At 36.9% G+C, this 17,938-nt stretch overlaps 1 protein-coding gene across 1 annotated transcript in view; it reads right to left on the reverse strand.

Annotated features, from left to right (window-relative positions):
• The window catches only part of PREX2 (phosphatidylinositol-3,4,5-trisphosphate dependent Rac exchange factor 2), a 1,787,099-nt gene that overhangs the window by 1,426,498 nt on the left and 342,663 nt on the right, over positions 1-17,938 (reverse strand). The window contains exon 9 of the mRNA XM_044066265.1: positions 3,631-3,780. Within this exon, the coding sequence (XP_043922200.1) occupies positions 3,631-3,780 (150 nt within the window). The remainder of the gene's footprint in view (positions 1-3,630; positions 3,781-17,938) is intronic.

Genomic DNA, 17,938 nt, shown 5'->3' on the forward strand with positions numbered 1-17,938 from the left:
AGGCTGGCATATCTCCTAGCTACTTTGTAAAATTTTAAGAGGAATATCCAGAAACATTTTCAGTTTCTTAGAAATGTCAGGGTTAACATCCCTGACCCCTACTTAAACCTCTGAGAAACAAATGCAAGGAAACAGCCTTTTTCTGTGTCTATATATTTCTACAATGTCTTTTTAATCATATAATTCCTTATTTATGAAACAATATTGCATAATCCAAATATTAAACTGTCTAGGAGTTGGGCCCTATAGAATGCATTATGGCTGCACACAATATCAAATGCCAGCTTTCTACTGCTGCTGGTAATGACTGGTCATGTAGATTAACCTATAGAAATGGAAGAAGATGTAAAAAATGGAGACACATTAACATGTCTACAGCAGGTACCATGACTATCAGCTTAACAGCGTTCTTGGAAGAATTATCCAGTGTAACTATATTAAGATTGCTTTCATTTTGCATCTTTTAACTGGTCATCAATTTATGATGCATGGCTTTTCATTACCTGCACTATAGGGATAAATGTAGGTTCCACTACTATACAATTTAAAGTCTGTATTATTGATTTTTTCCATCAGATAAGAATGTCTATGATTAAGAATGCTTGCATAGATATAAACAAATGCATATTTTCACATATGTGTGACTGGAAAGGGTTACACTAAGACCCAGTGTTGCTGGTTTTGGCATGTTTCCAAAAAATAATCTGTCTACATTTTACAATTGAAATGCAGAAAGCATCTGGTCTGAATATGACAATATTATGTTTTCGTTGGCTGTTAAAATGGATTCTGTACCCAAGAAGTGGATTTTAAATATTTAGTAGTACATATGATATTTTTATGTTACATAAATGATGTCCCTTTACTACTTGTTCAGTTTTTCTGACCCACTGCTAAAGGATAAAGGTGGTTTCATCTTTTCTCTGGTTCTTTCCTTAAATGCTGCAAGGAAAGATGGTGAAAACTGAGCTAAAAGCATCAACTACAGAAAACAGTTAATAGTTTTTTATCGTTCCCTATAGAGAGTTCACAGACTGCCATATTGAATACTGTATAGTGTTATGGAAACACTATCTCCAAAACCACAAAAGTGACACAATAGAAGAATTTCAGATGAGAGTAACATACTGAATCTGTGCTGGAAGCCACATAAAAATAGTTAAAACAAAATGTGCACTCTGCTGAGGAGTTAGGGAGGGGTGGACAGCTATTTTAAAGAGCTTCAGGGGAATCCATACATGAAAATATCACTTCATATGAAAAAAATAGATGAATAAAAATATAAGGGAATGCTAATGGTTTTAGAAGGCACTAACTTAAAAAAGACCAACAGGGCATACTTTTATTTGAAGAAAGTTAGCATAGCTCTCTGATAGTGCTTTGTTTATTGATTTGATTGTCAGATGGGGTGCTTCCTATGTGATGTTTACATGGTTTCTCCTCTGCCTTTTGATAGAGTGTCCAGTTTCTTCATAGTTCCACAGACATGCAGGCTGGAGGACTAGGAATGGTAAATTAGCATTAGGCTTACATGTGAGTATGGTTGTGTACACCCCATCATGCACAGACGTCAGATCCAAAGCCAGTTCCTTGGTTGTGTTGTTTTCTTACTGGGGCAGGTTTTGGCCCATCACAACATTCAGCTAAATAAAGTGAGTAATAAAAATAATGGACAGCATGTGAAGGTGTGTGTGTTTTTTTTTTTTTTGCAAATAAGTTAATAAATGTATTGACTAACGATGCTTAGAAGGTCACAATATCAAATAATGTTATGGTTATAAAATGAAAAATACAAAGAATACATAAGGCAGTTCTCGTAACAGTTAGAAAATACTAACCTGTTTAATGCCCAGAATCTTCAGCTTACTCACTGGGTATGCAAATAGGCAACTAGGTGGTTCAAACTATCCTTAACTACTTTTCGCTGTGTCTACTTTTGTGGTTCTTAACAGTCAAAAGGCCAATGAGATAATAGCTGGCAGAACAGTGACAGATATAATATGACTTAACTATTTGCATGATAATACAAAGAGTTATAAACACCAAGGTATGCAACAGTGCAGCCAAAATTCAGATCAAAAGGCATCAGGATATTTGCTGTAGACATGCAGATATGCATATTCTGCAGATACACTGAAGGACAAGTAGATGTAATGACTGGCTGTAACCTGGTAGACATATAAGGCAAGTCACCTGCACTACATAAGGCAAATATGTCTATCTGTCTGTCTGTCTGTCTGTCTCTGTCTGTCTATCTATCTATCTATCTATCTATCTATCTATCTATCTATCTGTCTGTCTATCCTATTCTGTCTTCAAGACAGTGTTGAGAGAATGGACTGGATAACACTAAAGTACATAAAGGTTTAGGGGGTCCCCTTCAGATGGTCAAACTTTTAAAAGCTCGACTTTCATATGGCCGAGACCTTATGCTCGAACTTTTAAAAGTTCGAACGGTCTGAATGGGGATCTCCATAGAGCGCAGAACGGGAAGACTTCCCTTTACCGCAATGTAGTGTGATCTCAGAGTTGGTATATTTAAATAGTAAATATATTTAAAAATAGTGTAGTGGTGTGTGGGGAGGTGCTGGGGGGTTTAGTTTTTTTTTTTTCACATTTTCGAACATTCAAATGCTTGATCATATGGTCTCGGCCATATGAAATTCGAACATTTGGATGTTCGATTATGTGAAGTAGACCCAGTTTAGGCAGTGTATATTTTGTCTACATTTCCAGAGCAAAACAGAGGAGTTTTCTATTCCTTCAAGTTATGAATGAATGCATTAATGAATACACTTGTACTCTTTTAATCTTTGGAAGCACTGCATTCAAATACATATGAATACTAAGACAATGTAGTTATTAGCAATAAAACCAAGGAACGTCCTTTTATAACTGGAAACATCTCTTAAAATGACTTATACATGTAAGCTATACCAGAGAGGAATAATTTTAAGAGATGTTTCCAGTTATAAAAGGACGTTCTTTGGTTTTATTGCTAATAACTACATTGCATCATTTTCAAGCACAGCCCAGGGGAATCAGATCAGAGAAGAAGTAAGCAGAACGTATTTACAGACACATGGATATTTACAGATACAGGGTTAGGGTGTCAGAAAGGGAATCAACCAACTTATGGCAAGCCGATGGATCAAGGAGCTGTTCTGGAATGATCCCACTGCTCTGACAATGTTTCAGTCAGCTCGAAGCTGCACTGTAGTGCAGAAGTTTTCTAATAACACAGACAAAAACTTGTGATTCCTTGCTATTTTTACTCATTCAACCTTGCCTACAATATGAACTTGTGTTATTGCCTTGCTGGTATCTGAAAGAACTAGAGTTGGGGTTGGTATAATGATTAAGTTGTTTACTTCACAGACAAAAGGTACAGGGTTTGATTCTCAGTAAGGGAAACTGGCTAGGCTTAAAATGGTCCACAAGGGCAGCTAGCCTATTACGTACCTAGGAACTACACCTACTGTTCTCATTAACATCCTAACCTCCATGTTTAACACAGCGGTGGTGAGCACTTACATTTTACTTTGTTTCTTTCTTAGTGATATGGTAACAATTATTATCGGACACCGAATTGACAATCAAAGCCAGTTATTACAGAGAGTTCCAACATACTTTTTCTCCTCTCTCGTTCCTTGAGGATAGCTTCCAGCCATTCTTGTTTCTCCTCTGGCGTTTTGGCCATGCAGACAAACCACTTATTCTTGGCAGTATTGTGTATCTTCCAGCCACTGACAACCGTGTGACCGCTGCTGTGATAATCAGCTGAAAATAAAGGAAAAATACATAAGAAAACAATACTTTTTTCAAAATATAAGCAAAAAAAAAGAAATGCTACATCTGAAGAAATCCCAATCCCTCCACACCACATGCTCCAGAGACCTCAACCTTATTACTACAATCAACAGAACATGCTGGAGGGACAGGTTCATAATCTAGAGACTGCCCATGCTATGGAACAGACTTCCCATACATGTCAAGCAGAGCACCTCACTGGCTCTCTTCAAGAGAAATCTTGATGAGTGGATGGGAAAAAGAAAATTCACCCCAGGAATCACTCCAGTGACTTTACTCGACAGAGGCACTAGGAACTAAGGTCGGGTGGCACAATGCCAGGGTAATTCTATGGGCTAGGCTTGTAAGGGCTACAGGGTCATTAGCCTAGTAAATACCTATGAACCTATGAACTTATGTATGCATTGGTAGGTGATTAGGTTTCCCACTGTATCACCTTAGTAATGGGTGCTAACCCTAATGTCCCTTCCACCAACCCTAACCCTACACCTTACCTTAATAAAACCTTTCCCATACCACTGCCACTATTCAGACAAATTTGAGGCTAATGTTATGGAGTTTTTTTGTGTAGATCAGGAGAGAAAATACTTTTCCTTCATCAATCTTTTCTGTGTTCGATATTTAGGGTGTTCAGTCTTCTGTATGTTCTTAATGCTGTTGTTTTAACTATGACATTAAAGAACATTCAATCATATAAAGAAAACCTATATATATCAAAAGTGCACCAGTTCAAGAAAATAGATGCTGAACCACCAATGCCAGGTAGTGATAAAAATCTATTTAATAAAGACCAAGAAACAGCCAAATACCAAACAACAAGTTGAAGTGACAAAGCTTTTCGTCCCACTAACAAACAAATGGGGCTTCATCACAACACAATCTAACAAGCAATTCTAATTAATTTATAAACTCCTTCACCATCACATGACAATATAAAAATCAAAGTTGAATGTAAGTCATAATCAAATAATCACATTTAACTGCAATTTTAACCTATTAGCTAGTGAATGGATGAATAAGTACAATAAAATAAAGTGGTGCTCATTCTTTAAATAGATCAAACTTAAAAAGCTTTTAAAGCAAAACTATATAAAATGAATGACATTCAGAAAACATTTCATTTATCACATACCCATAAAAAATAATACATAAAATATAAACATTGAAAAAACAAAATATCATTTACCTATAAAAATTAAAACTTAAAATTTCTTCGCATCGGTGCACTTTTTGATTTTGTTAATTTCATGTTTTGCACTTATGCTCACTGTTTGGAGTCGATAACTCTATATATATATATATATATATATATATATATATATATATATACACACACACACACACACACACACACACACATACACACACACACAATGCAGATAACTCAGCCAAGGGCTGATATCACCCTTCATTGAGTGACAGAATGACAGTATGAAAAATAACACCTAGAAACAGATGCAGTGAAAGCTACAAAGTGCTCATGCAATAATTAATATCAGTATAACATCAGTTGTATAGAATATAATGTGATAAGAATTTTCTGTACATCATATATGCCACCTACTGAGCATAAGGATTTTCTGATTAAATTCCAGAATGCAAAAACCTATGAAAATATAGTCTGCGTGAGAATTTTAAAATACCCTAACAATAACTATGCAAACTACTCAGCATCAAATTAACATGGTCAAATATTAATTATGTTAATCATAACAATCTGGAATAATGGTTTGAAATTCAGCTTGGGATAACAATCTCTTAGGTATCACACTGCAAACCCCAGAACCTTGATGTTCATCCCCCCCTTGGTTATACCCTCCACATGACACTGTCATCTTTATTACAAGGGGAAAACCACACTCAACCATAATACAGAAACATAGGAACAAAACTAGGAAAGCAATCATAGGGACCATAAGAGGCTAAGCCATATGCAGCTTTAAGTAGACACATTTAAAAGTCCTTGCCACCCTTAACAAGTACTTAACAGTGCCACCTGCTAAACCATCCAAATAACTAACACATCATTCATAGACTTTACAAATGGAAACTATGATACAATAAATGACTTGGTGATGAAAATGTACTTGGTTGCTTTTTTCATTGCCTCATATCTGCTCAGGACACTGTTGAGTAGTTCTGTGACATTATTAACATGTGCTTTCATAAACTCACACACACCAACAAGACACAAAAGTACAGTTTATTTAAAAAACAAACCCATTCAGTGGAATTACAAAAGAACACAAAAGAAAATAAAGTGATACTATTTAGGTTTCAAAATCTACTCTTGTCATAAAAATAAGTGTACATTAAACAAAGCGCTGAAACAATTTAATTTCCTAGTGAATCTTCCAAATCTGTGAATACAACTGAAAACTACAGCTATTCATTAATAATATCAGAAAACTGAAAGAGCAAAACTGAATGCAACATGCAATCAATAAACAGTCAAGCTCAAACATGCTTACAGAAAAAAAAAATTAACCGCAAACTTCTCAATAAACAGCGACAAATGTCAGAGTGCTACAAAAAGGAAGACAGATATATCCTGCATAACTACAAATATGATAACTGCTGCCTGCCATATGTGAAACTGAAAACTCAGGCTCCATGGGACCAGACAACATATCCATTGCTTTTCAACACAAAACCACAAAAAAGATAATTGAAACCCTATCAGTTATACTAAATAATATGCTACTATAATGATTTGTTCCCAGCTACAATGATAAGCTGTGAAGTCACCTGATGATTAAGCTGGGAGAGTTACACAAAACTCAAACAATTTTAGATGCATTAGCATGACAAGTAATCTTTGTAACATCACATATTCTTACTGAAGCTTATATTGAATGCCACAGAAGAGAAAGGGTTTATTAAGGAGAAAGCATTTAGAGGTTTGTGGTATTCTTTGCATAGAAAATAGAAACACTTGAAAATGCATCAAGAGTGTATCCTAATTATCTTGACTGTACTACCACATAAGACATCATTACACATAAAGGAATAAATAGATGACATTGTATGTGAACTTCAGTGGGAGAAAAACACTAGTGAAGCAACATACCACAAGGGTGGGTGGTAAGATTACCTTTATATCCCAATGAGGGGCCATCAGTGGTGTTTCACAGGGATCATTTCAGAGGGTACTTTATTTTAGACTGTTCTTCTAAGATATAAAAGTGGTGTGGAGTCTGGATAGCCAAATATGCAGATGACTGCAAAATGGGTAGATAGGTGCATGCTTATTTATTTCAACAAAAGAAACAGAAGCTTTCCAAGGTGCTCTGTAAAAAAGTCAGACTTGAAAGAATAATAATGACCTTGCTATTAATTCAGCAAATGTAGCAAAAACAAGTCAAAACTATGTTTACAGAATAAACTGTCGAATCATAAAAAATGAAATCATAGTTAATAATATAATTAACCATTCAGGTGAAACAGAGCTCTTTCCTAAGTCTATTCAAATGCAGTTTGAACCAATGGATAAGAAACTGCAAATTCACCACAGCTTGTCACCCGTGGTTCGTTATATACAGGAGTAGTGTGTAGATACCCTAAGGTAAAGGCATACACCAAAGTCATTCTAACCCATGGGCATTGATAGTTGGGAAAACTGGGGCATGAATGGCTGGGCCTAAAAATGTCAGTAGGGCCGTTAGCCTAGTAAGCTCTACAGTCCTATAATAATAGAAATATGTTGGTTTAAGAAGCAGGTTTAACAATAAGTGAAGAAAATATGAATTATGAAACTCATTTCCTATTTGTACAGTACAAGCTACCTGATTTATGATTTTGACAGAAATTAACATATTCCATTTATAAGTATTTAATGTATTGTTGTAGTCTGGATTATTACTTTCCATTCTGTGACATGGCGGCGATATCTGTGTATGCTCCCTAACAAAAGCTTTGTGTGGGTAAGGGATCTTTTTATGAATAAAGCCTTTCGGCTTTTCCCAGTTAGGGGTCGCCACAGCGGAACTCTGGTCCGCTCATGATTGGCAGTGGATTTTACGGTGCCGAGTTGCCAGCCCAACATCCAACCTTCAACGAAAGCACGACCATTCATGCTCTCACCTACCTGCATGTCTTTAACATCACTTGACCGCAGGGAGGACACGCAGACTCCACACAGGAGGTGCTCCAGCTGAGAATCGAATGGGAGAACCTCTTGGTGTGAGGTGACAACACTAATTGCTGCACCACTGCGGCTAAGGGATCTTTTTAGGAATAAGTTCCCTTATGGATAGTTTTATAGTATTAAAAGTAAATTTCATTTTTTCTTCATACTGTCAGAAAACTTATTTTAGTCGTGGATCAATAGTTATGTTCAAATGCCAGTCTTATAGTTCAGTTATGTTTCTTAGGTTTTAATCTAATATGTGTAGATTTTTAGATTCATGTCCTTTTGCCAGTACTGCAGTTTTCAAGTGGCTCCCTGTGGTTGTGAATTATTTTAATGTTCTCATTCTAATTGTGGTACATTTTTAAGGGGATTGTGTTATGTGAATGCACCTGTTTTGTAGGATTTCAATATTTATTTACAAGAAACTGTCTTTCTGTTTTCTGTGTTGTGGTGAGAAGTGCTGTGTGTAACTGGTTTTACTGTCAGAGTGGTGATAGATGCTTAATGATAAACTCTCAAAAGAGATATCCTCTGCAGCAGATAAATGTTTTCATTATGTTCAGTTATCAGTCTCCATTGTTAACCCATGTATTTAGCTATATTCATTAGGATATATATATATATATATATATATATATATATATATATATATATACATACATACGCGCACATACGCACGCATGCACACACACACACACACACACACACACACACACACACACACACACACACACACACACACGCACACACACACACACACACACACACACACACACACACACACACACACACACACACACACACACACACACACAGCCACCCACCTAATGGTCTTCTCAGTATGACTTGGCATGGCATGGCTGCATATTCATATTTGACTCTTCAATTGTTACTTTTAACAAACTCTATCTGTACAAAGTCTTGGCGTCAGTAGTAAGACTTGGACACTTCCTGTTTGTGAAATTGTAAAAGTTCAAAATACTATTGCAAGCTCATGACAGTGTCTTACTCCATATATGCATACATACTTTTGAATCAGGCCATTAATGTCAAAGCTATACTGACAGCTGCTAAATTTTTTGAAACAGAAACACACAAAAAATGTATCATAAAAACTACGGCAGCATAGGGGGCATCTTTAAAAATACTAAAGCCTAACCACAGTAACTTTGTGATATGTAGTGCAATTCTTTCTAGGACTCACTGTAATGACTTCAGAGAGGCTGGAAGCACATCCACACTGTTATTTCTGTTTGCTGAGTATCCCAAAGGACATGCAAATGGTACATGGTGTCTAGGGTTGCCACCTTTTCAAATGCCGAAAGTGGGACATTTTTGGTAGGAACGTCAGATTTTGCAGGGCAAAACATACCCACGGCCAGTACAAAGGACAGAAATTCACTTTTTGCCAGAATAGAAGCGTATTCTTGTAGCATTTGAGTTGCTTATTCTGTTTATTATAATATTTTGGTGTTTCAGATACAAAATAACTGTTTTATGCAACTATTAAAGAAAATATAGGAAATATTTTTGTCCTAAGATATCATGACATTTGCCATTTGTTCAGTTTTTTTGCAGGACACAACTGCCCAAAGAAGGACTGTCCCTCGCAAAGTGGGACAGGTGGTAACCCTAATGGTGTCATAAGCAGATAAACACACAGCTGAATATTAGTTTTGGAGACTTTATGTATTTAGAAGTTAAAAAGTACAATCTGTAATTTCAAAAAAGTCCACATACAAACATGAGGAATTGTCTCACTGCAAGGCATTATTGCAGAAAACTCCATAAATTCAATTTATTCATCACTGTGAGTAGAATAGCTGAGAACTAGAAAAGGTACAATGTGCCAAACTAAAAAGTACAATCTGTAAAAAAAAGTCTACATATAAACGAGGAATTGTCTCACTGCAAGGCACAGTTGCAGAAAACTCCATAAATTCAATTTATTCATCACTGTGAGTAGAATAGCTGAGAAGCTTGCAAAGGTACAACACCCCAGACTCTAGATGTCGTGGGAAAAAAGCCTTGAATGTATGTAATATTTTTTTCTTTTCCAAAAGTGCAGAAACACAAATGATTAGAAAACAGAAAGAATTTCAGGATTATTTTGAACATAGAAAGAAAATGTTATTTACATGATATCTGTTCTTTTCAAGAGCATACTGTCATACATACATACACTACAAATACTTATATTACTGAGATGAAGAATCTTACCAAAAAGTCTACACTTTGGTGCATTCCTTCATTCATTAACAAGAGACAGAATAGTCAAGCCAGTGCTGTGACATAGAGGGATAAAGCCCTAATTATTGTCCAGGCAACCTGCATTTGATTAGCAGCTCCAGTATCTGAGGTTCTGGCAGGGATTGGAGAGGGGGTGATACATGCACAGGGTATATAAAGTGGTAGAACTTCCCTGTCTCAGGCCTGGGAAAACAAATGTGTAGTGCTCCCTGGGCATGGGGGGGGGGGTGCCAATGTCTGCCTCTTGCAGAAGTGAAGAGCAGCTCAGTGTTGTCCATGCATTGCATATTCCAGCCACAAGAGTGTTGCTTGCACTCGCTGGTAATCAGAAAGCAACAGGAAAAACACCACCATAGCGTCAGTGCGAAGTAGACCCAGGACGCCGTGATCTCCTCTCAAGTCCCAGACCTTGATCGCAGATAGAACAGGTGGGCCTGGAGGGGTAGATAAACCTAGCAATAAGGATAAGGTACTGAATTCTGTTGATGGTTAGCTCTGTGGCAGAAAAAAACAAGTGGGAAAAAAAAACAATAAGAGACAAAATTGTCTGTGGCAAACTAAATTATCAAACAAGGAAAGGTTATTAACTAAACCAAACTTGACCTTACAAAAAGTTTATGATGTATGTAGAGTAAATTAATTTAAATTACCAACACACAGTTTAAAAAAATAACTGAAGAATCAGATGTCTGCATGATCAAATGTTACTCCAGTAAAAGGTGAAACTACAAATGGAAACAGTATATTATAAACAGTAATGGCAATGAAAAAGTGAGCCATTAAGTGCAAAGAAAGTAGGGCAGAGTTTTTAATTTGCACATATAAGGTATGATTATAAGTGTGAGAGAAGAAGTTTTCTGTATTGAATCAGGTTTTTATGGAAGTTGAAGTAACAGGGCTCATTTGGCAATGATACGTTAAAAGAAAAACAAGCATGTTTAAGTTTCATGTTGTTGAATAATAACATGAAAAAGATCTCTTTCTTGGCATAACCAAAGTGAGAACATCTAACAAGGTAAAGTTTGAAAATGCATCAGAAACAGTCAGACAGTCCCATCCTTCTTCCCTGACCAGGTGAGGTGGTTTCCCAAGTAACCAGCAAAGAAATCATACCATCCCTGTGTGTCCTGAGGACACTCATCACTCTTCCACCCTACACTATGGGACCAAACCCCCTCATTTCTCTCCCATGCTACCTGGTTGCTCCAGTGCCATGGCTACTAACTGAACCTCAGTTGTCTGGGTCACAGGGCCTCATTCCTCTGTGCCACAGATCTTACCTCTGTGCAGCCTAACATTTATGGACCATTTGCATATGAACGCACCATATAAATCTGAACAGTTTTGACACATCTTCAGCAGCAGTACTGAGGATAACGGTTTCTTATCATTTTCTTGTGTGAAGAAGGTACTCATTGGAGTTCAGTTGCTTAACTGTGCTCCCTATTACAGCTAAGAATTTATGGCACTCTATATTAAATAATATAAGTGGGTATTTAAAGATATTATTTTTGTAGTGCTAGTAGGGCTTCAATGGGGAGCTCTAGTTATGCTAAAGTGATAAAAAAGCAACTCGGACACATGTAACAGACACATGGAGCATTAGTATGTACACAGGAACACAGATAGATAGTAATACAGTACAATCTGCTATTTGGTATGTAGATGTCTAGGTATTTACAGCAGCTGGAGTGACCTCATGGGATCCTCACAAAGAAAATACAGGGTGCAAACGTCATGTCTTACGTGGCTAGACTAATAACACGATCCCTTAAATCTGTCTCCTACCGACTATTAAGGAGTAACCTATGCCTGACCTACAAGGCACTCACAAATCCAGCCCTGATGGAGCTGCTACATATCCATGAATCAAACAGCAGAAGAGTCTCCTGATCTAGGGATCTAAACTTAGCGACTCAAACAAAACATGCTGGAGAGACAGATATGTGTCTCAGAGATTGCCTTTCTTTGGAACTGGCTTCCTATTACATTAAGCAGTGCACTTCTCTGCCCTCTTCAAATGCAGTTTGGATTAATGGATGGGGAATCACAAATGCACACCTATGGTAGTGATTATGTCCCTTATGGACAAGGGTAATCTGTAAAATACTAAAGGCAGAGACACAAATCCATGCCATCCTTTTGCCCTAGAGACCAAAAATTGAGTAAAATCAGGTTATATTGGCTAGGCTTGCAAAGGCTCTTACTCAGTTAGCCTATGAACCTATGTCTCTCAGTGGAACACAGTGCAGGTAAAAGTAACCATACTATCACATGCAACACTGTTGCACAAGCAACTATAAAAACGTGTGAACATACACACACACACACACACACACACACACACACACACACACTACCTCTAAGACAGTTCAAATAATGCACACCCCACAAAGTTTTACAGTACTTACCTTTATGGTGCTAATATCCCTGCTCATAACATAGACATCAGTGGGTTGACACTGCCTAAAAAAATGGTGTACATTTTTATCACAATGCTCCTCAATAGTGTGGTACAGCTTCTCTTTCAATCAATCTATTGAGCTGTTTCTATACCACTGAAAGGCTCTGAGGAAGCATGCATGGCTAAATTGTATTAGCTGCATCCATGGACTTATACATCTGCATGAGGCTTTCTCCTGTGAAATCAGTGGAGCACATTATGCCAGATCATTTGTACCTCTGTACTGTTACAGTGGGCTCTGAATCACTCCTCACAATGCAAGAGGTCTTCTTTCAATGCAGTACATTGTGTATTTCCGAATCCCAGCCTGCAAGTATCCCTCTCAAGAACTTTGAAATAACCAACAATATGTCAGTACTTATGCATACTTCAGTGTCTATGAAAACAGTTAACACCCTTTGCAAACCAACAATGGAATGGTCTGAAGAAGCAGAGGTGAATGTAAAAGCGCTTACCCGTTTTTATGCTTAATAAAATAATTTTTTTGTGTATACATCGAGAATTGCTTTAGTAGCAGTGTCTGGAAGGAGTTTGTTTCTTGGATACATTTGTTGCTTTTTTATACTCCAACATTAACTGAGTTGTCTACATTCTTTGTTTTTTTGTGAAACATAGCAACAGTCATCATCATCATCATCATGTCAGTCAGCACCATAATGAGCAGACCCCTTCATCGGGACATAAAGTCACTCCTCTGCCAGGTCCAAATCAGGCCCAAGATGAACTGCTACAGCACATTATAGAGATAGAAAAGGTAGTAGAACCCTGGAGAAAATTCAGCAGAAGGATACAAAGATTCCCTGTCATCTCCTTAATACTCTCTGAACGTAGGTTGTACAAGATCAATATAAACTCAGTGGAAGTGAATAGAAATAGATGGAGTCTTAACAGATTGCTTTTAATACATGAGTACTATTGGATAAAGAAAACAACACTACCTTTTCAGTAAATAATAACCTCATTAAAGTATGGATGAGCACTCATTCAGGATTAACCAACAAAGGTTTAGAAATAAAGGGGCAGAAATGCCTCACGAAATAGGCCAATAACTATTATGAATTATGGTCTCGGTCATGTGGTACCAATAACTGCCTTAATGCATTTTAGTGAAGCTGGAACTTCGGCGTCTCTACCAACGGAAGACAAGACAGGAAATGCATCCTGCTCCTTAACTCAGGAAGAGTGTGTGGCTCGCCTACACACAACTGTGTCAGTAACTTAGACAAATTAAATAAGACTTATTAAGTCTATACCCATTAGCCACATTTAAATACATATATGTTTACTTTTAATTGAAGTGACTGTTGAGTCTATATATAACACTGACTATCAAATGTGTAGCATTTATAATGAAGTTCCTTCCTCTTATCTAAAGTTACTTGGCTATGCCTCAGGCCTTCATCACCTGACTACCCTATTACTGTTTATCCTGTTCTAACTTGTTTCTTGTATAACTGACATTGCACTACCTCTTACTGCCAACAAAGCGCAGTTGTCTTCTCACAATAACACTTATGTGCAAATGGGTGACTGTCATATTAACTACGTACTCTTATATGCACCATGAAGCAAGAAAGTAAAAGCACTGGCTGAAATCTCTTTCATCTTAGATCGGCCAAATAATTTTCATTGAAAAGAAATTAGGCCAGGTTTATATGATGTGAAGTATTCGAATACGGAAAGTTTTTTTTTCTCAAAAGACTGAAGACAAATGAGTACCGTTCAACATCAGGATGGAAATAAAGCATTAAGCATTATACTGATTGGACAAAAACAGGCATGTGTCACACAATTAAAAGGAGAAACACTGTAAATCACACTGTCTGATGGATAAATGCTTCCAGTTCAGTAACAACTTTATGTTTGAAATTCGGGCTTTCATCAACAGAAGACGAATACAGTACAAGTGTTTATCGACATAGGTTCCAGCTATACCACTGTAAACAGCTGAGTTTATTCAAAACCCACCCCATCTCAAATGTTTAATGAATGAAAGATGTGAGAACGGCTAAAATGCTGAATTAATTAAAGGGCCTTGTGTTTTTATCAAGACAATAAGCTTGCACTGGTTTTGTTACAGGACATGCAATTACATTATTAGAAAAGCATTTTTTTTTGTTCAGCTAACTGAACAGAAGTGGATACTCTTCTGTTGGAAAATGCCTTCTCCCTGTAGGACTATATATCCAGAACTATATTTCACTCTGCCAACACACTAGCTACTGTTACTACTGAAAATCCCATCAAAATCACCCTGGGAACCAGTTTCCACACTCCTCACAGTTTTCATTGCTGCTGGTAGAAGGCTGTGCCTGTCAGTTAAAGGAAGCAGAAAACGTTGCTTTTCAGACCTTGTGAATGACCTTACCTGAAATTAAAGAGGCTGCCTTTCTTAGGTATCCATATGCAATACGGCATTGTTTTTAAAAAAAACACTCTCAAAGGATACACATGCTGCTGAGATGTTTACATGGTTACATTTCTTGCTGTTCATCTACATTTTACTAACAGGATCTAGCAGTTTAAGGCACATCACTGGAAGTTGATGCACTGTCAATCTGTTTGAGAAAGGCATTAACAGACTACAGGAAAAAAAAAACTTATTCCTGCTGGAACACACTGATTTTCCAACAAATGTTATTGGGATATTAAGTACAAACATGTACACAAATGGTAAAATGAGAAGCAGCATTTGGACATCTGACTTTTAGCCAGTATTTTTTATTTTTTTTGCTATGTATATTTTGAAACTTTTAAGCTGTTTAGTGATACTTCCATTTCAAAGGAAAGATTATTACATATGGCAATTGAACTATGCACATTACAAGATCCTGGTGTTAAGCTTCAGCCATATGAAATGTTATCACTGAGTCAGTGTAAATACATGAAACTCACTGTAAAAGAAGATTCATAAGCCACAGATGGTTACCTTTAAAGGTTCTAACTTATGCTAAAACAGCTGGGATGAATTGTCAAAGCTATGGAGTGCAAAACTCATTTGTAATGCTTAATTTTCAGTGCACTGTCTGTAATTTACTTAGACACTGTAATGGGAAAATTACTGATCTCCTTGCTAACTATGCTGCCTCTTCTGAAGAAAGCTGAAATCATAAATGAAAGTTATGGGTGAACAGGCATACATTTACTGCTTTATTCTTACAGTTAATTTGAACTTCATCTGAATTTTGGGTATATCTGTACTCCCTGACTAGCTGTGGTCGAGCCAAGATTGTGGACTGACAACCAATCAGACAGAGCGCTTCTTCCAGTACCTAGAATGTAGTATGGATTCATATCCTGGGAAAATCATAGCCATTTTCTTTGACTTCATAACCAGCAACATTTCGTATGACATGATTTAACATTGTGGAAGCATAGCCATAGATTATATCTCATCTGCATTTCTATGACATATGAAATATTTCTACACTTTAATAACTTTCTGCTGTTTATAAATCAACAAAACATTCAACAAACATTATGATATAAACCAGAGCTTTGATATGAATTAATGTTAATTAGAGCATCAATGTATAAGCAATGCAGGTCAAAAAGAAATCGCCATGTAATATATTCTGTTGACTAATACTGGAAAATATTTGTCAGGGCCTTTAGCCCTACTTGTGAGCAAAAGTGACCAATGAGAGGAGTTTCATATGTACAAAGTTCTTTTGTAAACAGAGCAATAAATGAATAGTTCAAACAGCAGAGCCAACCAGCTGTCCACAGTTGTTATTATCCAAGAATAAACTTGTTTAATGATAGAAAGTGAGTGAACAGACAGAACATTTGGAATTTTTAAACCTTTTCCACATTGAAACACTCTTAAATGGTTACTATTGGCTAACTTTTTCAAAAAAATATTTTTACATATTTATTTACATTTGTTTACCAGGAAATTCCGACAGGACATAGATCCCTTTTCAGTGGAGGCCCGAGGAGAAAAGCTCCGCACAAAGCAATACAAGCAATAGGCATTGTAAACATGAACAACAGAATTAAATGAAGAACAATTTATATACATACATACAATAGCAATCAATATATGCAATAGTAACATCATATACATACAAAATTATCATAACATGATCAGGGTAATCCAATATGCAGGTAGTGAGTAGCAATAATGGTAATAAGTATATATTCAGATAGTAATAAGTTCAAAACAGATACAATTATAAACTCTTAGAATTATCAGATATTGCTGTGTGGTCAACAGATATAAACAGACATTCCACAGATGGTGGAATGAGCTGAAAGGGCTTAAAGGAATATCAGGGGATTACAGGTGGAGTAAAAGGGGAGACTGAGAATATAGCAGTGGTAGTGAAACACAGGAAGGTGTATGTAGCTGGAGATGTATTTGGAGTTTAAGAATTTTAAAAGAGGGACTGAGGGATGGAGTAGGGTAGGGGAGAGACCAGGGAGAGCCGAGCCTGTGGAGGAAAGATTGCAATGATTTGACAGTAGGAGGCAGGGTGGCTAGGGGAGGGAGAGGAGGACAGGTAAAATGGTGAGTCTCTAATCAGGATCAGGGACATCGGGAGGCATACTGACTGTACGCATTTCAGTACAGTGTTTGCGTGGAGGGGGTAGCATAAGGCAGGCACTAGGATCTAGGAGAAAAAAGCTAAAGTAGTGTCTTCTTCTTTAAGGACGGTCATGTGTTCGTCATATGCACGCTAACGTGGATGTATTTTTCACTCACGCGCAATTTAAAACAGACGTTTCATTGAGACAGAAATGAATCTTAGGAGCTCTAATGTACTGACCTTTGGTGAATAGGACTGTATTAGGGAAAACGCTAGTAGGAAGTACCAGCAGGTTGCTAGTAATCACTGGATCTAGTTTAATTAATTATCTAAATGGTGCAGATTGTTTCAATGTCCTGACCCATTGGCAAGGAGAAGAAACTTGAATTTTTGCAAGTTTTGTAAAAACGTGATTGGAGATACTGGTGCAGTTGCAAATGGAGTAAAGTTAAATAATTTATTCATATCGATAGTCTAATATCTTTGAAATATTGTTTTATGTTTTGCAGCACTTCTGATGATAACATTTGAGACGTTTTCTTTGTTGATAGGTAGTACTGTTGTAATATCTCCATACTGTATGTGTATGTAAATAATGTTTCTGTTTTTGAAGCGAACACCCACTAGAGCTGGGTCGTACGTGCGCTGTTTAAACTTTGCTCACTTTTGGTAGTGATACTTCTAGAGCGATGCTACCTGGCGGGCCTTTAAGTGTGTGGATGTGGAGGATAAGAACTGTGCTGCAGAGAG

The sequence above is a fragment of the Protopterus annectens genome, chromosome 3.part1, assembly GCF_019279795.1.
Source record: "Protopterus annectens isolate FY-2018-M chromosome 3.part1, PAN1.0, whole genome shotgun sequence".
Classification (NCBI taxonomy): domain Eukaryota; kingdom Metazoa; phylum Chordata; order Ceratodontiformes; family Protopteridae; genus Protopterus; species Protopterus annectens.